The 19515-nt window shown below is 44.5% G+C and overlaps 1 protein-coding gene across 3 annotated transcripts in view; it reads right to left on the reverse strand.

Annotated features, from left to right (window-relative positions):
- GAK (cyclin G associated kinase) overlaps positions 1–19515 on the reverse strand; it is a 124663-nt gene that overhangs the window by 12947 nt on the left and 92201 nt on the right. For 2 of the 3 annotated variants that reach the window (XM_054031398.1, XM_054031396.1), the window contains exons 23-27: positions 16636–16773; positions 15365–15484; positions 9186–9416; positions 4127–4275; positions 1819–1995 (exon numbers count right to left, since the gene is read on the reverse strand). In XM_054031398.1, the coding sequence (XP_053887373.1) occupies positions 1819–1995; positions 4127–4275; positions 9186–9416; positions 15365–15484; positions 16636–16773 (815 nt within the window). The remainder of the gene's footprint in view (positions 1–1818; positions 1996–4126; positions 4276–9185; positions 9417–15364; positions 15485–16635; positions 16774–19515) is intronic. The other variant, XM_054031397.1, reaches the window with a different exon arrangement.

The raw sequence follows: 19515 nt of genomic DNA on the forward strand, positions 1-19515 counted from the left end.
TTAAAAATTCCTTAATTCTTGCTCTCGTTGTTAGAAAAGCATGAAAATGTGAACCAAGTGCAAGAGATGCAATGTTATCTTCTTACATCTGTACACAGCCACAAACAGGAGCCCTGAAAGGGGTGAACTGCCCTAATACTTTTACAGGAGTCAAGTAACAGAGGGGTAGCCGTGTTAGTCTGAATCTGTAAAAAGCAACAGAGGGTCCTGTGACACCTTTAAGACTAAACACAAGTATCGGAGCATAAGCTTTCGTGGGTGAATGCCCACTTTGTCGGACACAAGTAATGGAAATTTCCAGAGGCAGGTATAAATCAGTATGGAGATAACAAGGTTAGTTCAATCAGGGAGGGTGAGGTGCTCTGCTAGCAGTTGAGGTGTGAACACCAAGGGAGGAGAAACTGTTTCTGTAGTTGGATAGCCATTCACAGTCTTTGTTTAATCCTGATCTGATGGTGTCAAATTTGCAAATGAACTGGAGCTCAGCAGTTTCTCTTTGGAGTCTGGTCCTGAAGTTTTTTTGCTGTAAGATGGCTACCTTTACATCTGCTATTGTGTGGCCAGGGAGGCTGAAGTGTTCTCCTACAGGTTTTTGTATATTGCCATTCCTGATATCTGACTTGTGTCCATTTATCCTCTTGCGTAGTGACTCTCCAGTTTGGCCAATGTACATAGCAGAGGGGCATTGCTGACACATGATGGCATATATAACATTGGTGGATGTGCAGGTGAATGAGCCGGTGATGTTGTAGCTGATCTGGTTAGGTCCTGTGATGGTGTTGTTGGTGTAGAGCCTCTGTTGCTTTTTACAGGAGTGTTATTGCAGACACTACAGATAATGTAGATATAATCACCATTTACATAGGGACTACTGTGCTTATTGGATTATTCTTTTTTTGTATCTTTTTTATTTATTTATTTATTTTTAATTGGAAGCTGCCACATAATTCCCACCAGGACCTTTCAGCAGACTTTATATCCAGTTTACTGTGGCTTACATGGGACCACTGAAATCTCTGGGAGGCCTGGGAGTTGGAGGACCCTCCCCAAGACCCATTCAAGAAGTAGAGATTAAGCACAGATTACACTGATCTGCATTTTGGTTGGCAGATGTCCAGAACCTAACAGAACTCTGCTCCAGTAACTGGGCTTTTCTCAGACTGATCCGAGTGGGACCGAGACGGGCAGGAGTTTCGGTGAGGGCAGGACTCAGCCCCGGCTGCTCCGACACCTCATCACTGTGTTATGGAGGAGGAGTGAGACTTGAATTCCTGTACTGCATGGTCTCATTGGTGTGCTAACTTCAGAAGACAACACAACAAACGGAAGGAAGGCAAAGCATGTGGCTAGACAAGCACCCATGTAGCTGGGTCTAGTGAATGATAATATGAGTGGTGGTAAAAGTGCTTTTCAACCTTTGCATCTGAAGGGAATCCATTCCACTTCATTCCTCCTTCACCAAACAGGGGCTGATGGGTAAGGCAGCACTAAGCACTACTGTCCAGCCCAGCCGCTGGAGACCCTCTTCTCTCTCCTTTCCCTGGAGATCCTTATCTCCACAGTCTGATGCTGCCACCTTAGAAGTGCCAGAGTTCAACACAATAACCGTACCGCAGAAAAGTGGACTGAAAAAATGCCCAGAAACTAGCCTATTGTCCCTGGCAATATCAAACCCTTCCCCACCGAGCCTTGCTGTGCTTGCGTGGGTGTCTGTTCAAAAGCAGGAAGTTTAGCAGATTTTCCTTTTAGGATTGCAGAATTAATTTAGTAATACCAGTTTGATAAATAGCTTTTAACATACCCAAGAAAACTACTCACCTTATCTGGATGAACCACAAGTACTGCCTTCCTATAGTACTTCTTTACTTGTTCAGGGGTAACTAGGTCTGCCATGCCAACTGGCTTCCACTTGTTCTCCCCTTCCCAGAGCACAGTGTGAAGAGTGGATATTAATGCTCTTATATTTCTCTCTTTTCCTTCAATCCAATCTAGAATCTGAAACAAAATTAGAAAAATTCAAATGGACTGCAGCTGCCTTAAATGGTGCTTCCAATTCACTTGAAGATGTTTTCAATGATGGGAGAGGAAAGTAAGACAATTGGACCTTGGGCTTCAAAAGTTTTGAGGGCACTTTGCAAATATGATCTTAATCGTGCATCCAAATTCCACAGAGTGGACACCGTGCTTAGCCTTGGAACCCAACAGTGACATATCAAGTCTGCTAGCCGAGGACCAGCATGTTTGTACGTAGTTATTTATTTGGCCCTTTCTTAGATAGGAATCATTCCAAGAGAACTGAATTATTAACAAGTTAAGTGTAAAAACTGTATAATAGATGACAAGAAGTGATCTGAACAAAGTAACCATGGCAGAATATTCATTTTAGTTGCACTAATTAATCCCATGGTAACACAGGTTGTCCATTCCAGTGCTAGAAATCTTGTTTTACTTGTAAATTTCAGGTAAGGGTCTTAAGCTGTTTTGAGACTTGTACACTCATATGGCTTGTTTGAGTAAATTGAAGTTTTCTGTACTAGATTGCCCCTTGAACTGCAATGGGCTAACAGTGCCCTTTTCTTAGTTGATTTTATAGAATGATCTTTGCATCAATCAATGTAGAATCCTTATGGCAGTAAGGGGAGTCTCTCTAAACTGTAATATCACAGTATAGAATATCTCCCATCTCCCCTACTAACACCGGTGATGGCAGGTAAAAGGCTCCATTTTTTATTTATAGTATTTTACCTTAAAAAAGCATTCAACCCAACCTATGGACACGAGTTGGAATATTCCATCAATAAGCTGATTTCCCCACTTCCTCCCGGAGATTATTTCTATTAATATTGTTCAGAACTACGTACTTTATCCTCACAATGTTTTACAAAACTAAATAGTAAATGTTATCATTTAACCTTATATGCAAGTAATGTACCAGGAAGAAATACAAAATCGGATCAGAATACACATGGGGGTGATGCCACCCTGGAGACTGGAAAGAGTAATTTTAATATGAGTTGAATAGTCCATTTTCAGTGGATTTGATAGAGGGGCGGAGAGCCACTGGGAGGAGAATGAATGACCTGCCCTAAGAAAGTGATTCTCAAGTAGTTTTTGTTCTCCACAAGCCGTAATTTTGTATTATCAGACACAGCCATCACAGCACCATAGCCCTGAACCCCTTCACTGAAAGGGCACTAGTGAAACTGCACTTGATTGGAGAAAAGGTAATGAAACAAAGCTCTAACTGCCAAAGAGTGGACCTGACAGCAATGAAAACCTTTTGACCCAAGCTCTCCCAGTTTGGCACAGACCAGAAATGCACCCTCCCAGCTTCTCCATAGTCAAAAAGTGAGTTGTGCTTGTCTAGCCAAGTCTGTACCAAGACATGCTCTTTAATGAAATGGGAAACCCAGGCCCTTGTACTCCCTATGGGAGAAAATCCTGCATTAGATGTAAAACTTCAGTTCACACACATCAGGATTTTACTTGTTTGTATCTTGGTTTGTTTTCAGCTGAGTTCGTAATTATGTTCTTTAGAACTGTCCAGCTCTCTCACACTCTTCTCCCCCATATTCAATTTCTCCATGAGATTTTACCTGCTGCTTTTTATCTAGTCATTTTCAAAGTCTCAAAATCCTTTTACAATAATTTCTTGTGAAACGGACGTTAGATCTGTTCTAGGATTACCTTGTCCACCTCCCCTTCTGGATTAGGTGGCCTGTAACAGACTAGCCACAGCATAAGTTACCCTTTCTTTTTATCTTATCACACACTTGAGAGAGAAGTTTTACCACCATCTGCACTTCAAATGCCAATACAGAACAAACCCTCTCTCCTGAGCAAATCATTCTCTTCTGTACTGATACCCCAGTTGCCCATTCTATCTTGGTTACGCTAACCAATTAGGATATACATTCATGCATTAAGACCAGTAGGTTCCTTCAAGTTATTCCGCACATGGGTGGAAACACGTAAAATATTATAAACTTCTACCATCTTTGTACCCCTTCAGTTTCTCTTTTATCTTTCACTGTATCCTCCCCCACTCTACCATCAATAGTTGTAAGTAACAGAATTAGGTTTATATTTGAATCAAAACAATGGTTTTTATTATTAAACATCAAACCTTTAATTTTAAGGGGTCCATGTCTTTAGACATTTCTTGCTTTCTCATCTCAGCAATTGTCTTGGTTCCTTTTTTGTCAGATTTAGCTGAAAATCCTTGATTAGATAATAGATCCTCAAAATCATTTTCTGAAACTTTTGGCTTTTGTCCTGTTAAAAGAAAAAGAAAAAGAAAAAATAACGGAGAAAAATGCTTACTGGTACATGATCATGACAGAGGTAACAAGTGTACCACACTATGGGTATGTCTACGCTGCACATTCACTGACAGCAGCATGTAGGGCAGACGTGGGCAAACTACGGCCCACGGGCCACATCCGGCCTGCGGGACCATCCTGCCTGGCCCCTGAGCTCCTGGCCGGGGAACCTAGTCCCCGGCCCCTCACCCGCAGCCACGCTGCTCCCGCTGGGCAGCGTGGGAAGCGCAGCCGGCTCTGGCCGGGTGTCGCAGCTGCGAGCTCCTGCTGCTGGTAAGGGGCGGGAAGTGGGGGGTTGGGTAAGGGAGCAGGGGGTTCTGGGGGGCCGTCAGGGAGGAGGGGGTGGCTGGATGGGGTGGATGTTCTGGGGGGGCAGTCAGAGGATGGGGAACAGGGAGGGTTGGGAGTGGGAGTCCCGGGGGGCCTGTCAGGGGGCTGGGATGTGGATAGGGGTCGAGAGGGCAATCAGGGGACAGGGAGCAGGGGGGTTGAATAAGGGGGTGGGATCCCGGGGGGCAGTTAGGGGCGGGGGGTCCCGGGAGAGGGTGGTCAGGGGATGAGGAGCAGAGGGAGGTTGGATAGGGGGTGGGAGTCCCGGGGGGGGGAGGGGCTGTCAGGGGGCAGGGAGCAGGGGGTTTGGATAGGAGGCGGGGGGTCCCAGGAGGGGGCGGTCAGGGGACAAGGAGCAGGGGGGGCTGGATGGGTCAGAGGTTCTGAGGGGGGCAGTCAGGGGGCGGGGGCCAGGCTGTTTGGGGAGGCACAGCCTTCCCTACCCGGCCCTCCATATAGTTGTGCAACCCCGATGTGGCCCTCGGGCCAAAAAGTTTGCCCACCCCGATGTAGGGTGTGTGTAGCCACATGCCACAGCAAAGAGCAGGCTGTGTCCACACTTAGATGTGTAACTACACACAGCAGTGAAAGGCTCCAGCAGTGGGGAGCTACCAGAGCCTTTCCCCGCTGCCTCCCCCCTGCAAAAGCCTTTCACCACTGCTGGAGCTGTTCCCTGCGGCAGGGAAAGACTCCAGCAGTGGCACATGACACTGCTAAAAACAGCCATGTAGACAGGGGAAGGTACTGCTATGCCAATAGAGAATTGTGTAGTATCACAGAATTGTAGAACTGGAAGGGACCTTGAGATCTCATCTAGTCCAGTCCCCTGCATGCTTGATCTAGACCATCCCTGACAGGTGTTTGTGGAATCTCCATCACTGGAGATGTTTAATAGCAGGTTAGGCAATCTCCTTAGGCAATTTATTCTAGTGCTTAACTACCCTGACAGGAAGTTTTTCCTAATGTCCAACCTAAACCTCCCTTGCTGCAATTTAAGCCTATTGCTTCTTGTCCTATCCTCAGAGGTTAACGAAAACAATTTTTTCCCTCCTCCTTGTAACAATCTTTTATGTACTTGAAAACTTATGTCCCCTCTCAGTCTTCTCTGCTTCAGACTAAACAAACCCAATTTTTGCAATATTCCCTCCGAGATCATGTTTTCTAGACCTTTAATCATTTTTGTTGCTCTTCTCTGGACTTTCTCCAATTTGTCCACATCTTTCCTGAGATGTGGTGCCCAGAACTGGGCACAATACTCCAGTTGAGGCCTAATCAATGTGGAGTAGACCGGAAGAATTACTTTTTGTGTCTTGCTTACAACTCTTCTGCTAATATATCCCAGAACTATGCTCGCATTTTTTTTGCAACGGTGTTACACTGTTGACTCATACTTAGCTTCTGGTCCACTATGACCCTCAGATCCCTTTCCATGGTACTCCTTCCTAGGCAGTCATTTCCCATCTTGTATGTGTGCAACTGGTTGTTCCTTCCTAAGTGGAGTATTTACTTCAGATCATTTTGAATTTTAGTCTTATCCTCCTAAGCACTTGCAACCCCTCTCAGCTTGGTATCATCCACAAACTTTATAAGTGTACTCTCTATACCATTATCTAAATCATTGATGAGGATATTGAACAGAACTGGACCAGAACTGATCCCTGCGGGATCCCACTCATTATGCAGTTCCAGCATAACGGTGAACCACTGATAACTACTCTCTGAGAACAGTTTTCTAACCAGTTATGAAGCCACCTTGTAGTAGCTCCATCTAGGTTGTATTTCCTAGTTTATGAGAAGGTCATGCAAGACAGTATCAAAAGCCTTACTAAAGTGAAGATATACCACATTTCCTGCTTGCCCCCATCCACAAGGCTTGTTCCCTGGTCAAAGAAAGCTATCAGGTTGGTTGGACACGATTTGTTCTTGACAAATCCATGACGACTGTTACTTATCACCTTATCTTCTAGATGTTTGCAAACTGATGGCTTAATTATTTGCTCCATTATCTTTCTAGGTACTGAAGTTAAGCTGACTGGTGTGTAATTCCCCAGGTTGTCCTCATTGCCATTTTTATAGATGGGCACTAGATTTGCCCTTTTCCAGTCCTCTGGAATTTCTCCCGTCTTCCATGACTTTTTGAAGAGAATTGCTAATGGCTCAGATATCTCCTCAGTCAGCTCCTTGAGTATTCTAGCATGTATTTCATCAAGCCCTGGCGACTTGAAAACATCTTATTTGTTTAAGTAATTTTTAACTTGTTCTTTCCCTATTTTAGCCTCTGATCCTACCTCATTTTCACTGGCATTCACTGTGTTAGATGTCCAATCACCACCAACCTTCTTGGTGAAAACCGAAACAAAAATATCATTTAGAACTTCTGCCATTTCCACATTTTCTATTATTTTCTTCTCCCCCTCATTGAGAAATGGGCCTACTGCGTCCTTGGTTGTCTTCTTGCTTCTAATGTATTTGTAGAATATTTTCTTGTTTTATGTCTCTAGCTAGTTTGATCTCGTTTTGTGCCTTGGTCTTTCTAATTTTGTCCCTACATACTTGTGTTATTTGTTTATATTCATCCTTTGTAATTTGACTTAGGTTCCACTTTTTGTAGGACTTTTTTTTTTTTTTTTTTTTTTTGAGTTTCAGATCATTGAAGATCTCCTGGTTAAGCCAGGGTGGTCTCTTGCCATACTTCCTATCTTTCCTACGCGGTGAGGTAGTTTGCTATTTTACCCTTAATAATGTCTCTTTGAAAAACTGCCAGCTCTCTTAAAAACTGTTTTTCCCCCAACACCATGTCTACACTAGCGAGCTTACCGATGCAGGTGTGCTGCTGTCGGATAGCTCGTGTAGCTGCTCTATAGCCACAGGACAGAGCTCTCCTGTAGACATAATTAAACCACCTCCAACGAGCAGCAGCAGTAAATGTCGGTGGGAGAGCCTCTGTCCACACCAGCACTTCTGTCGGTGTAACTTTATGTCACTCAGGGGGTGTTTCACATATCTCAAGGGACCATTCAAGGTTAAGTGGGTTATAGCTTTCACCCCCCTCCACCCCCTCCTTTCCCGCTCTATGACTGAAGAGGTGTTAACAGGCCACTTAACACATTTCAAGGGACCATTCAAGGTTAACTACTTATGCTAAACAATCTACCCCCTTGTACTTAGCTGTGGCACTCTGGGCTTTTTGACGTTTAGGGCTTAGCTACACTTGCAAGTTAGAACGCATTAAAGGAGCCCAGGGCACACTCGCTCACTACCCGTCCACACTGGCAAGGCCCGTAGAGCACTCTGACTCCACAGCTAGAGCGCTGCTGGTACTCTACCTCGGCGAGAGGAATAATGTTTGCTGTGCCCCCGCTGGAGCTCCCCAGCGTCAGTGTGAACGAGGTGTTGCATTACTGCGCTCTGATCAGCCTCCGGAAATGTCCCATAATCCCCTTAAGTCAAGTGGCCACTCTTGTCATTGTTTTGGATATGCCCTTTCAAAGCTCCGTTTCTGACAGCTGGCTGTTTAGCTGCTCCAAGACAAAGCAACCATTAGTGTGGAATGCTGCGTGTGAGAGAGAGGCTGTGAGAGAGAGGCTCTGCTGCGGTCTGAACTTACAAGACAGCATGCGGACATGCTCTCAGTCCCCTCCAAACCCATTCTCTCCCCCCACATACACACAACACACTCCGTCACGTCACACCCCCACTTGAAAAGCACGTTGCAGCCACTTGCATGCTGCTCTTTGTGGCCGTTGCAAGAGCTCCTAATGTGGCCATGCCAGTGTGCTGTCAGTGTGGACAGACTGCAGCGCTTTCCCTACTGCGCTGTCTGAGGGCTGGTTTAACTCAACGCGCTCTACATTTGCAAGTGTAGCCATGCCCTTAATGAAGACACTACCTATGCCAATGGGAGGAGTTCTTCCATCGGTGTAGGTAATTCACCTCCCCGAGAGGTCGTAGCTAGGTTGATGGGAGAATTCTCCCATTGATCTAGAGCTGTCTACACCAGGGGTTACGATGATTTAACTGCATTGCTCAGGGGCGTGGATTTTTCACACCCCTGAGTGATAGAGTTATAACTGACCTAGTTTCCTACTGTAACCAGGCCTCTGTGTACATTTCCCAGATCTGAAGAGCTCTGTGTAAACTAAAAAGCTTGTCTCTCTCAACAACAGAAGTTGGTCCAATAAAAGATATTACCTCACCCACCTGTGTCACTAATATCCTGGGACCAACACAGCTACAACAACAATGCATATTGTCATGCTAATATCGATCAGGAACTGCTGGTAGGCAATGAGAGATATCTGAGAAGTGGACCTTTATCTGAACACAACTGCTTAAATGCCACTCATGTCATTGCTATTAGACCTCATTTAATAACAAAACAAAATATGAAGCCTGTAACATGACTAAAATAAGTTCTTCAGAACCTTTCAAAGCTTCTGTTTTCATAAAGCGCCAGAACCATGCTTGTAGAGACCACAAGGACTTCATACGCAACACGCCATTATAACTATAGTTCCAGGAAACAGAACTTACCAAAGCCTGGAGCTCGGATACCTCTCTCTTCTCGACCTCCAATAACACTGAAGTTCCCGGTATAGTTGGGTTTACTCTGTGTGCTGGATTTAGCTTGCTGTGGTTGAGTGTGGGACTGCCACGAAGTACCTGTATTTTGTGGTTTCTTTGTCTGCCACTGATTCCCTCCTTTCTGGGATGGAGCTGACTTCTGACCAAACCCACCAGCTGGGAATCCACCACTGGAAGGACCTGGACAATAACAGTGCCTGATTTAGTTGCAATACATTTTAAAACATTTTGACTACATAATACCGTCTCGCCCAAGTTCTTGTCTGATGCCTACCCAAGTGATTTAATAAGAGACACCCTTCAATTTAAAGGAAATCTAATGTAGAGAACACGGGCGTCTGAAAGTGAAACTTAATGAGAACAGTTTCAGCAGAGTTAGAGACAATATCGCAGTTCTAGTCTGGAACCCACTACTGTGTGTCAGTTATTCCATCTCAAACCTCAACCACTTAACTGTCATTTTGTGACAACTGCTAACCCTGGTCTGATCAGTCACCACACAGTGCACTTCGGTGGATATATTCAACACAGAAAAATACATTAGGTTTTCACTGCCAACTATTCACATTTAAGTATTTACTAATTATTACGAGAAGGATGCTGGGATACTCCTCTCATACTCAAGAAAAAGGGGTGTGCTCTGAAGGCACTCACAATAAAATCCATGCCCTCAAGCTTCCTTTTGTGTATTACTGTTTTTAAATAAAGAAGTCTTCACCAGGTCAGAGAAATGGCTCTAAAGACTTTTAAAAAAACGTTAGTAACGGGCTGTATACAAATACGGAGAAAATAACTGAACGATGTCTGAGCAGAGAAATTGCTTTAAGAACAACACTGAAGTACGATATATACACAAACCCAACACACTAAAATTATCTTGAATGATAAGCTAGCATTATCTCCCTAATTAAATCACAGACTAGATTTCTCTAGTACCTCCCATCTCTGCCTGGAGAGTGGAAAATATATTAGTCCTCTGTAACTTTGCCAGCTACAACGGAAGGCCTGATCCTCCATTGGTTACACCGGCGTAAGCCCAGTGTAATGGAATCAAACTCTAAAGCTTTAGTTTCAGCACTCAGCATGACAAGCCAGGGAATGATACTCCTAGCCAAGCTCCACCCAGACTGCCTTTATTTGACTTCTCTTTCCTCCAGACACCATTTCTAGAAAGCGAGTTTCCTTGGCAACTGGCACGTGGCCAACAGAACACTTCCTGGCACAGGCCCATTCAACTGAAAAGTAGCTTGGTAGTTGAATTTAAATGCAGTATTATCATCCAAATTCAGACTGGAAAGAGGAAGGTCATGTTCTTTGGAGGAAAATTCCTTTAAACCTGCTACACCTCCATAAAGCAGATCTAAACCACTTCACACTGGAATAGGTGTAAGCCAAGCACAGATGGCCTTAGACATCCAAACACAGGCAGGAATGCTCTTTACTTCACCATTTACCCCGTACCCCACCTCTACAAAGTTACAGTTGAGCTGTTTTGAGAAAAAAATCAGAATAGAAGGCCCTGCATGTATGGGTCTATTTGCAGCTTTCTATAGGACACTGTTTAAATTTGGCTAATTTTACAGACAGTACATTCAAGCATTGACAATATTCATAGTAAAGGCAATAGGAAGACACATTGTTGTGAGAAACCTTATAGGGTACATGAACACGCAGCAAGCTTCTAGTGACAACCATGCAAATTGCTTATATGGAATAATTTGACACCCTCTACTCTGGTTGTCACAAATAATTATGAGCTTTAATTTCTCCGACACAATCTCCCCACTACGCCCCACTGTGGTGGTTACAAGTGGCTGGCCAGCTCTTGCAGTCTGATCCTGAAAGCGGGGCACAGAGGTATTTTCTGCATTTGCAGCTTGCTTCTGCATCTCTTCAGATGATGGCCAATGAGAGGAAGGGGACAGAGGTGAAGGAGGGAGCTGATTTTGGTGGCCATACTGAATGGGCATTAGTAATGCTTGGTTTAGTTTTTATAGTAAGGGCGAAGTGCTAGCCCTGATGATGTTTCTTTGGGATGATCCTGTAGTGCAACAGGGCCATAGAAGTTCCCTAAGCAGCTAGGCTGCGAATTTCCCCAGCATAGACCTAAAGCCTCAGGTGATACTGGGCTGGGCTCTCTCTATGGTGCCACGTCTTCAGGCTGCAGCGTGAGAGGTGTGGCCAAAACGCTTCTACATCCTGTTGTAACTCGCCCACTGGACTCTGCGGCACACTGGCCTAGATTATGGTTTGACATACACCAGTGTAAAACTGGGGTAACGCCACTGTAGCTGATGGAATTACATTGGTGTACAAGGTATGAGGGAGGACTGAATCAGGCTGACTAGGACATCCTAAAGTGACAAATATCAGAGGGGTAGCCGTGTTAGTCTGAATCTGTAAAAAGCAACAGAGGGTCCTGTGGCACCTTTAAGACTAACAGAAGTATTGGGAGCATAACGAAAGCTTATGCTTATGCTCCCAATACTTCTGTTAGTCTCAAAGGTGCCACAGGACCCTCTGTTGCTTTTTAAAGTGACAAAGCTATTAAGATAAAGGCGTGCATGACATTAACCATATCATAGTTGTTTGGCACAGGGTAACCTAATGGGGATGGTATAAAATGAAAAACAAAGTGTTAGTTACATCAAAACTATTGAGATTATCTAGCAAAAATAATTTGCCAGATTTGCCATTGGCATGAAGTAAAGCAAAACAGAAGGGTGTTGGCACTTCTGCAGCATCTAGCGTCTCCCCAAGAGCTTCCACGGTTGGCATATAAACAACATTTTCTCACCTCCCCAGCACACAAGGGCCTTCCATGTTTCTGCTCTGGCTGCCTAGGACAATGGCAACGCCAGGCATAACAGACTGGCACAACAGCTCATTTTCCCACTGAAGCAGCATCCCAGCAGAAGCACCTTGAAGTTATCAGGTAAAAGGTGGTGGATCATCAGCTGACGCAGAGACTTCATTAGTAACTGCATGTGCTGTATTGCTGCATGCAGCGCAAGGACCAGGCTCTGATATCATGACCTCTGTGCCTGGCCTCCCCCATCCCCCCAGTCTTGCACTTGCAGTGGAGCGGAGTGAACTGAAATCTGCTCTCAATTGCTAGAGACGGATTCCATCCAGCTGCACTATCACAGTGTCGTTCTAACACAGCAGCAGAAGGAAGACACGGGGGGGGGGGAGGTAACAATTGGAGTGGGGGCCATGGAGAAAGATCAGAGTGAGCCAGCACTTCATGGCTCCATTAATTACTGATTAAATTAACAAAAATCATGTTTTAAGCTTAACACATTTTTCTTGGACAAAAGCTCTCTCAACGTGAACTGCACTGAGACTGCAGACGGGATTCAAATAGGAAGGCGTAGAAGCTTCCTTACTGATTCCAGCAAGAGTAAGAACTGGACACAGCCACAAAGACACTCAAAAAATTCAGCAAGAAAGCAGAGTCCATGCTGGAGACTGACAATCCAGAATAGGAGGAAACCTGATGCCTCATGCAGATTTTAATACAAGGTAGAAAAGACCAGGCTTCTCTGATTAGGTTGGCACATATTTTACTAGGGAGTATGGACCAGGGAGTATACAGACAGAATGTAGGGGAATGAAAGACCACACACCATATATACTTTGCTAATTGTATCAGAGGTTTCTTGCTTACCCTTGACTTCCAACCCTCTGCTCCCAGTGCCTGACCACCTCACCTCACCTCCTCTCACTCACTCTCCCAACTCCAGCTCCTTTTCCTTAGCATAAAAACTTGCACTAGGACCCTCACTTCTCAAAAGGCCAGTCCTTAACCCTTATTGCCTCTCCAACTACTGGTGTCTTTCTTTTCCACTGCACCTCCTGAACAAGCTGTTTAAGTCACTGCCTTGATTTCCTCTCCTCCAATCTATGTAGATCCCCTGCTGTGTAGCCTGTGCGCTTCCCCACTCCATTGGATCAGCTCTCTCTAGCCCTCCAGTTACCTCTTCTTGGCCAAGTCAAAGAACTGTCTTCACCCTCCCTGAGCTTTCCGCTGCTTCTGAGAGTGTCAATCACTTTCTCCGTTCTGGATTTTTACCGCCGTGGCCTCTCCATTTTCTGGCTGCATCCGAGGGCTCTTTCAGCATCTCCTGTAGCAACTTCTTCTCTTCCTTGCCTTCACTGTTGGGAGTCCCTCAGGGCTCTATCCTCAGTCCCCTCTTCTCCCTGAGTGACTTCATTGGCTCGCGGCTTCAGCTACCACTTCTACGCTACCACTCAAACATGCTCCCTCCATTCCTGTCAGCTTCCCTCTGTACCTTACACAATATCTAAAGGTCTTTCCAAAGCATCATCCTGGATGCACTTCTGCCATCACCAAAACCCAGCAGAGCTACTTCCAAAACATTTGCCACTTCCTGTTATCAGTAACCTTTATCTACACTGAGGCTCACAAGCACAAGGCCATTTTAGACTTCTCCCCCTTCCTCCCCTGTACATCCAAGATAGCACTAAATATCACTACATCTTGCCCTTTATTCCATTTCATAAAGAGTTCCAAAAAAAAAATATATATATATATCAGACCATTCCTTTCTGTTCTGTCGTCACTGCCTGCCTTGGCTTTAATAACCACCTCCTCTCTGGCCTCCCTCAGCACAGACCTCTTTTTTTCTCAAGTCTGCTTAAAACTCAACAAAAAACTTTAAACTTGTCCTTTCCTCCAAAGCCCTGTGCAATGTTGCCTCGAGCAAGTCTCAGATTTTCTCACCCTTGTCTCCTTCTGACTCTGCCAAGTACGCCAGTCGCACCACCCAATTTGTTTTCTTCTATTCCAGAACCCTTGCTTTCCTCCTGGCTGCCCCATATGCATGGAACGATCTCTTGGTCTGTGTGCTAGTCCCCACCCCTTCCCAAAGACCTGCTGCTTTCATAAACCCCACAAACTACCTCCTTCTCAAATGCTTTCTACATCCCATATTTAATGGGCAGTAGACACCTGAATGGGTTTTTAAAATCATTTTGAGATACCACCTCCCCCAAATCGCTCAGTGTATCTTCTCTCTTACGCCTGTCTTTTGGATAAAAAGCTTCTGGGGTAGGGACTAGCTATATATTTGAGTCTTATACAGTTGCAAAGATATGGTCAGTACATAAACATTAACTCATAACCAAGTTGTTGGTTACTCTTTTTCTTGATTGAATTTGCTGCAATATGGCATGTGGCTATTGACAAAAGGAAGCGCTAATCCAGGTTTCTGAGGTTTCCTCTTTAACTAAATACTTGCTGCAAAATTATACAAAAATAGTGAAGAGAAATAGCTAATTTTAACAGACATACCAAGTCTGTAAAGTAGGGTGTAAATTTACAGATGACATACACTAGGTGCAACTCAGGAAGTCAGACACTGAGATGGCATGTGGATAAATACTGAAAAATTCTCACTACTAAATAATGATTCATAAAATGATCATAGACTCATAGGAAAAATTTCTGAACAGAGAATATCAGGGTTGGAAGAGACCTCAGGAGGTCATCTAGTCCAACCCCCTGCTCAAAGCAGGACCAATCCCCAACTAAATCATCCCAGCTAGGGCTTTGTCAAGACGGACCTTAAAAACCTCAACCCTGCAATGAAACTCAGTGTAACACTGATCATGTGTGAGTACTGAGAGACAGTTTAACAAGGAAGTTCTTTAAATTCCTGTCCAAAGTTCAACCATAAACCAGTGGAGGGAGATTACAACTGGCCATGTATTCTGTTTCCTTTTTTAAAAGTTACCAATATAAAATAAAGAGCAGTTTAACATTTCTACTAACGGCGAAAGCAGTTTCAGAAGTTCTGCATTTCACAGTTGTCCTGGTCAACAAAAAATTAGGGTCATAAGTAAATAGGAATTGCCACACCAGCTCAGACCAATAATCCCATCGCTGACAGGACAACATGCATCACAGGAAGGTGCAAGAAACCTCCCGGTGGGCAATTCTGGAATAACGTGCTCATTCAGAAACGTTTTTCAAACCACTTCAGTTAGAAGTTGAAGCATTAAAGGGTTTATATTGCTTCCAAGCTATGTTTTCAAAACAATTTCTGTGTAGTAACTGGAAGTTATTAGTTGCTTTATTCTTTTAAGAAAACATACAAGATTACCTGGAAGACCAGATTTAAGGTTAGCAAGGTCAGCAAAGGGGTCGAAGTTCTGAGATTTTGGTTGGCTGAAAGACAAACCTGAAGGCACACTTGTCTGGCTTCCTGTAGTAAGAGCTTGGCCTGTGTCATAAAAACAAATATGAAGTTATGTCCAGGGCGCACAGATGGCAGGGGATGAAAATATCCACTTAAAAAAAAAAAAAAAAAAAGATGTTGACAGATTCCCTGATTCATAGCAAATTGCTATCAATATTTTCTAGGTAGATTCTTGTCGAAGGCCTCTCCTCCAAAATTCTTCTCAGGGCCACCCAGAGGATTCAGGGGGCTTAGGGCAAAGCAATTTGGGGGGCCCCTTTCATAAAAAAAGGTTGCAATACCATAGTAACATGTATTTGGAAATGTAAAAAAACCATTCAAAAATTAGTTTTAATAATTTGAAAAATACACAAAATACATTATTTAAAAATATTAAATGCTTTAATGGTATGTATACATTTGCAATTACATAATGGGCTGTTGCTGGGTGATGGTTGGTGCCAATGGGCTGTCGCTGCCTGGGGGTGGTGCTGCTGTTGCCCAGGGCTGGGTGGGGAGCTGGGCTCTGGGTCTGGGGGTGCCCGGCTCACAGGGGCTGGGGGTCAGGGCTGTGGGGGGAGTCCGGCTCAGAGGGGCTGGGCTCGGAGCTGGGGGTCAGGGCTGTGGGGGGATGGGGTCGGGGGAGGGTGTCCAGTTCAGAGGGGCTTACCATGCTGCTTACTCCCGCCTCCCCCCTCTCCCGGAGTCTCAGTGCGCCGCATCCAGGAGCGCCGCTGGACAGCGCTGCAGTGGCGTGGCTCCACAGGACCTGAGCTCCCACCGCTCGGAGCTCCGCCTCCTTACCACGCGGCTGTGAGCGGGAGGAGCTCAGGCCACACCGCTGCAGTGCGGTCCAGGGCTGCTCCTGGACGCGGCGCGCTGAGGCGCTGGGGGAAGGCGGAGGGGCAGCCTCCGACATTCGCATGGGGGCCCCTGCGGGGCCTGGGGCAAATTACCCCATTTGCCCCCTCCTCTGGGCGGCCCTGATGCTTGTTATATGTTACACTGTTAGCTTTTACCATGTCTATAACTGTCAGTACATTAAAGCCGAGTGCTTTAATGAGACTGTATTTAATGAACCATGAGAGTTGCATAAGGTTGTTCCGTTGTTTTGGGTGGCTGAGATGACTGATATTTGGAGTGCACGCATTTTCTTTAGCAATAGAAATACATAGTATATTTTTGTTGCATAATACCTTCAAGTGCAGGCTTCTTCGGCTGTTGTGATGCTAGGTTGGCTGTAGCTGGGGAATCTGCCCAAGAATCCCATCCGCTTAAAAGATCTGGGTGGCTTGCGGAGGAAGTCATTTTAGGTAGGTCTGGAGCCAAATTTCCTAGAAAAAAATTGCAAAAATTGTCAGTAACAAACCCACAGTGGTAACTGCACTTTTGGGCAAGAGAACTCAAGACTGCTATCTAGATTCCCAGCTGGGTCACTATTTGGCCTGTTTACATTCCCTATATTAGTACCAATTATTAAAATTATATAGTGTTGCTGCGTTCCTAGAAGGGTTCTGCCACTGGGGTACTTGAGATGTACCTTTGATTTCTATTTTCAAACTTTGCTGAGCAGGCCAAAATAAAGGTACTTTCATTCACAGCCGCTGCTCTTAAATTAACACTTTAGCTCTTCTAGACTAAGGGATCATGCACGGGTCACTGCTTCAGGGTCCTCATCTGTTTTTTTTTTTTAAACAATAGAGCAGGTGGCTCCAAACCCGCAGCACTTTAGGAATGGCGCTCCATGCCACTCAACAGCCCAGGAACTACCAAGCTGGACTGAGGGACACTTGCTCTCCTAAAATGGATTTGCATGGGCTATGGGTAGTGCCAGTGGAGCTCCATGTGGGGCAAAGGTTTGTTCATGGGCTCAATACCATAATGACCACATAGACAGCTGAAGAGCAGGGCACAGCAAGGTATCTTCTGCTCCATCTTGGGAAAATAATTTTAGGGAGAAGTGAATCTTTTGCTCCAGGAAGAAAAGGTGGAGAGTGAACCTTCAGGCCCTTCCCTCCGTACATGCAGCAAAAGAAGAGTCTGTCCTGATTTAAAATGCAGAATGAAATGAGAACAAAGTTAGACTGAAAAGGGTTTGAGGGGACCGTCCCATTGACTGCCATTACTCGTATCCCAGCTAGAGTATTAACTTAGAACTGCTTCCTTCTTCTCCACTTCAGCGATTTGTGCATTTCACTGATGGAATAAGCAACTCATATACATAATGCAAAATATTTGGTGTCCTTTCAGAGTCCGAAGTGCTAGATACGTTGGCATTTATTAATAAATAACATTTAGTGCCTCATGTTAGCTTTGAGCGTTCCCTCCAACAGTTTGCTGAGAAACTAACATAAAGGAATACATCTCTACCCCGATATAACGCTGTCCTTGGGAGTCAAAAAAAAATCTTACTGCGTTATAGGTGAAACCGCATTATATTGAACTTGCTTTAATCCGCCGGAGTGCGCAGCCCGCTCCCCCCTCCCCCCGGAGCACTGCTTTACTGCGTTATATCCGAATTCATGTTATATCGGGGTAGAGGTGTAATACACAATTTTGCAACGCATTTGTGCTCTCTCTTTTCTTGACTGCTAGGGCAATGGGTGACCAGAAATTTACAAACTGCAACTGAAAAGTTCTTTGGTGAAGGTGGCATATAGTTTAGCATCAACCCAGGACAGCTACCAGAACAAGGCACTGTAACCCAATCACCACAACTCAGGAAAACATTATGATTTTTCCAATTCTCTCAGTCTTCCAACTCCAAAAAGCCTCACTTTTTGGAGGCTGAGAAAAGACAGCACCATCACCCAGTGTGTGTGGAATACTCTGAAAATCTGGTTTAACAGAATATAATCTGAAGCTCCGTATTTGCTAAGTCTCCTTTTTCTAGTCCCTTATGTTCAAATTGTTTAATTTAAAAAATTAAGTCCGTGGCACTTATGGTTGCAAAGAAATCCTTTAAAATAGGAATTATGTGTAACTGACTTGTTCATCTAAATAGACTGTTAACTCTGGATCCTAATGAGGACACCTTAAAATGTCAGCACTGAAGTATCATACCATACATTCAATCTTAGCTACCTCTCCACTGATCATTTTAGCAGATTCCTCAAGCCAAAGTACTTCTCTGTTGCTGCATGTAACAGAAGACATCGGGATAGAGGACAGCTAGTTTCTGATAAAGATTACAAGAGGCAAGTGAGCTAGGGTATAATATAGCTCCTAAGTGAATAGCCATCCTCTCTCTGAAGACATTGAAACTACTGGTTCAAACTAGTCCCTCCAACAGGTTATTCCAAGTTGCAAATAACAGCAGGAGACGCTCAAGCCTACACTTGTTTAACGTCTAATTATGATCAACTATTATAGCTCTTTCCTACAATCTAATGAGGTCTGGTGATTATTTACTGCCCATGAAACTTACTCATTCCTTTATTATTGAATTATACGCACCCATCACTGCTCCGACACTGAGTTCACTCCATCTCATTACAGTGGATTATTTTAATGAACACGGACAATACTACTAATTCACTTTTTAATGAGTTTAAAATTGCTTCTCGATTCAAATGACCCCAGCCGTGCTTGTGTTTTGCTCTACACATCCGTGGTAGCGCTCTGGACATGGTCTCTCTCAGTCTCTAGCTAAAGAAGTTGCTCTCCTTTGCACTTGCATTTCAGGTCACCGTACACCAGTCTGTGCGTCTTTTCACTCAGTGGGTTTTGCCTCTTACTGTACAACACTCCCTTAAGTTAACAGCACTACAATTATCTTCTCATTCTCTAAATTTCTTATTAAAATAAATGCATAAACCTGACCACTGGGGGGGGGAGGAGGGGGGCAGAGATCCACTTCAGACACCGTACTGAGGAGTTTTCATTCTGGAGGTAAATCTGAGAGATCCCTAACAGCAACCTACCTCCCCCATTTCTGCTGGGTTTTATGGAGCCTGTGAGACACCAGTTTGCTGCCAAAGGAAATCTGATGACAAATGCTGAACAACAATCTCATTAGGGAATCACTGAAGAGGAGAAAAAATGGGCTTTTCAGACTCTGAAAGGACACAAATATT

The sequence above is a fragment of the Malaclemys terrapin genome, chromosome 6 (genome assembly GCF_027887155.1).
Source record: "Malaclemys terrapin pileata isolate rMalTer1 chromosome 6, rMalTer1.hap1, whole genome shotgun sequence".
In the NCBI taxonomy this organism is placed as follows: Eukaryota; Metazoa; Chordata; order Testudines; family Emydidae; genus Malaclemys; species Malaclemys terrapin.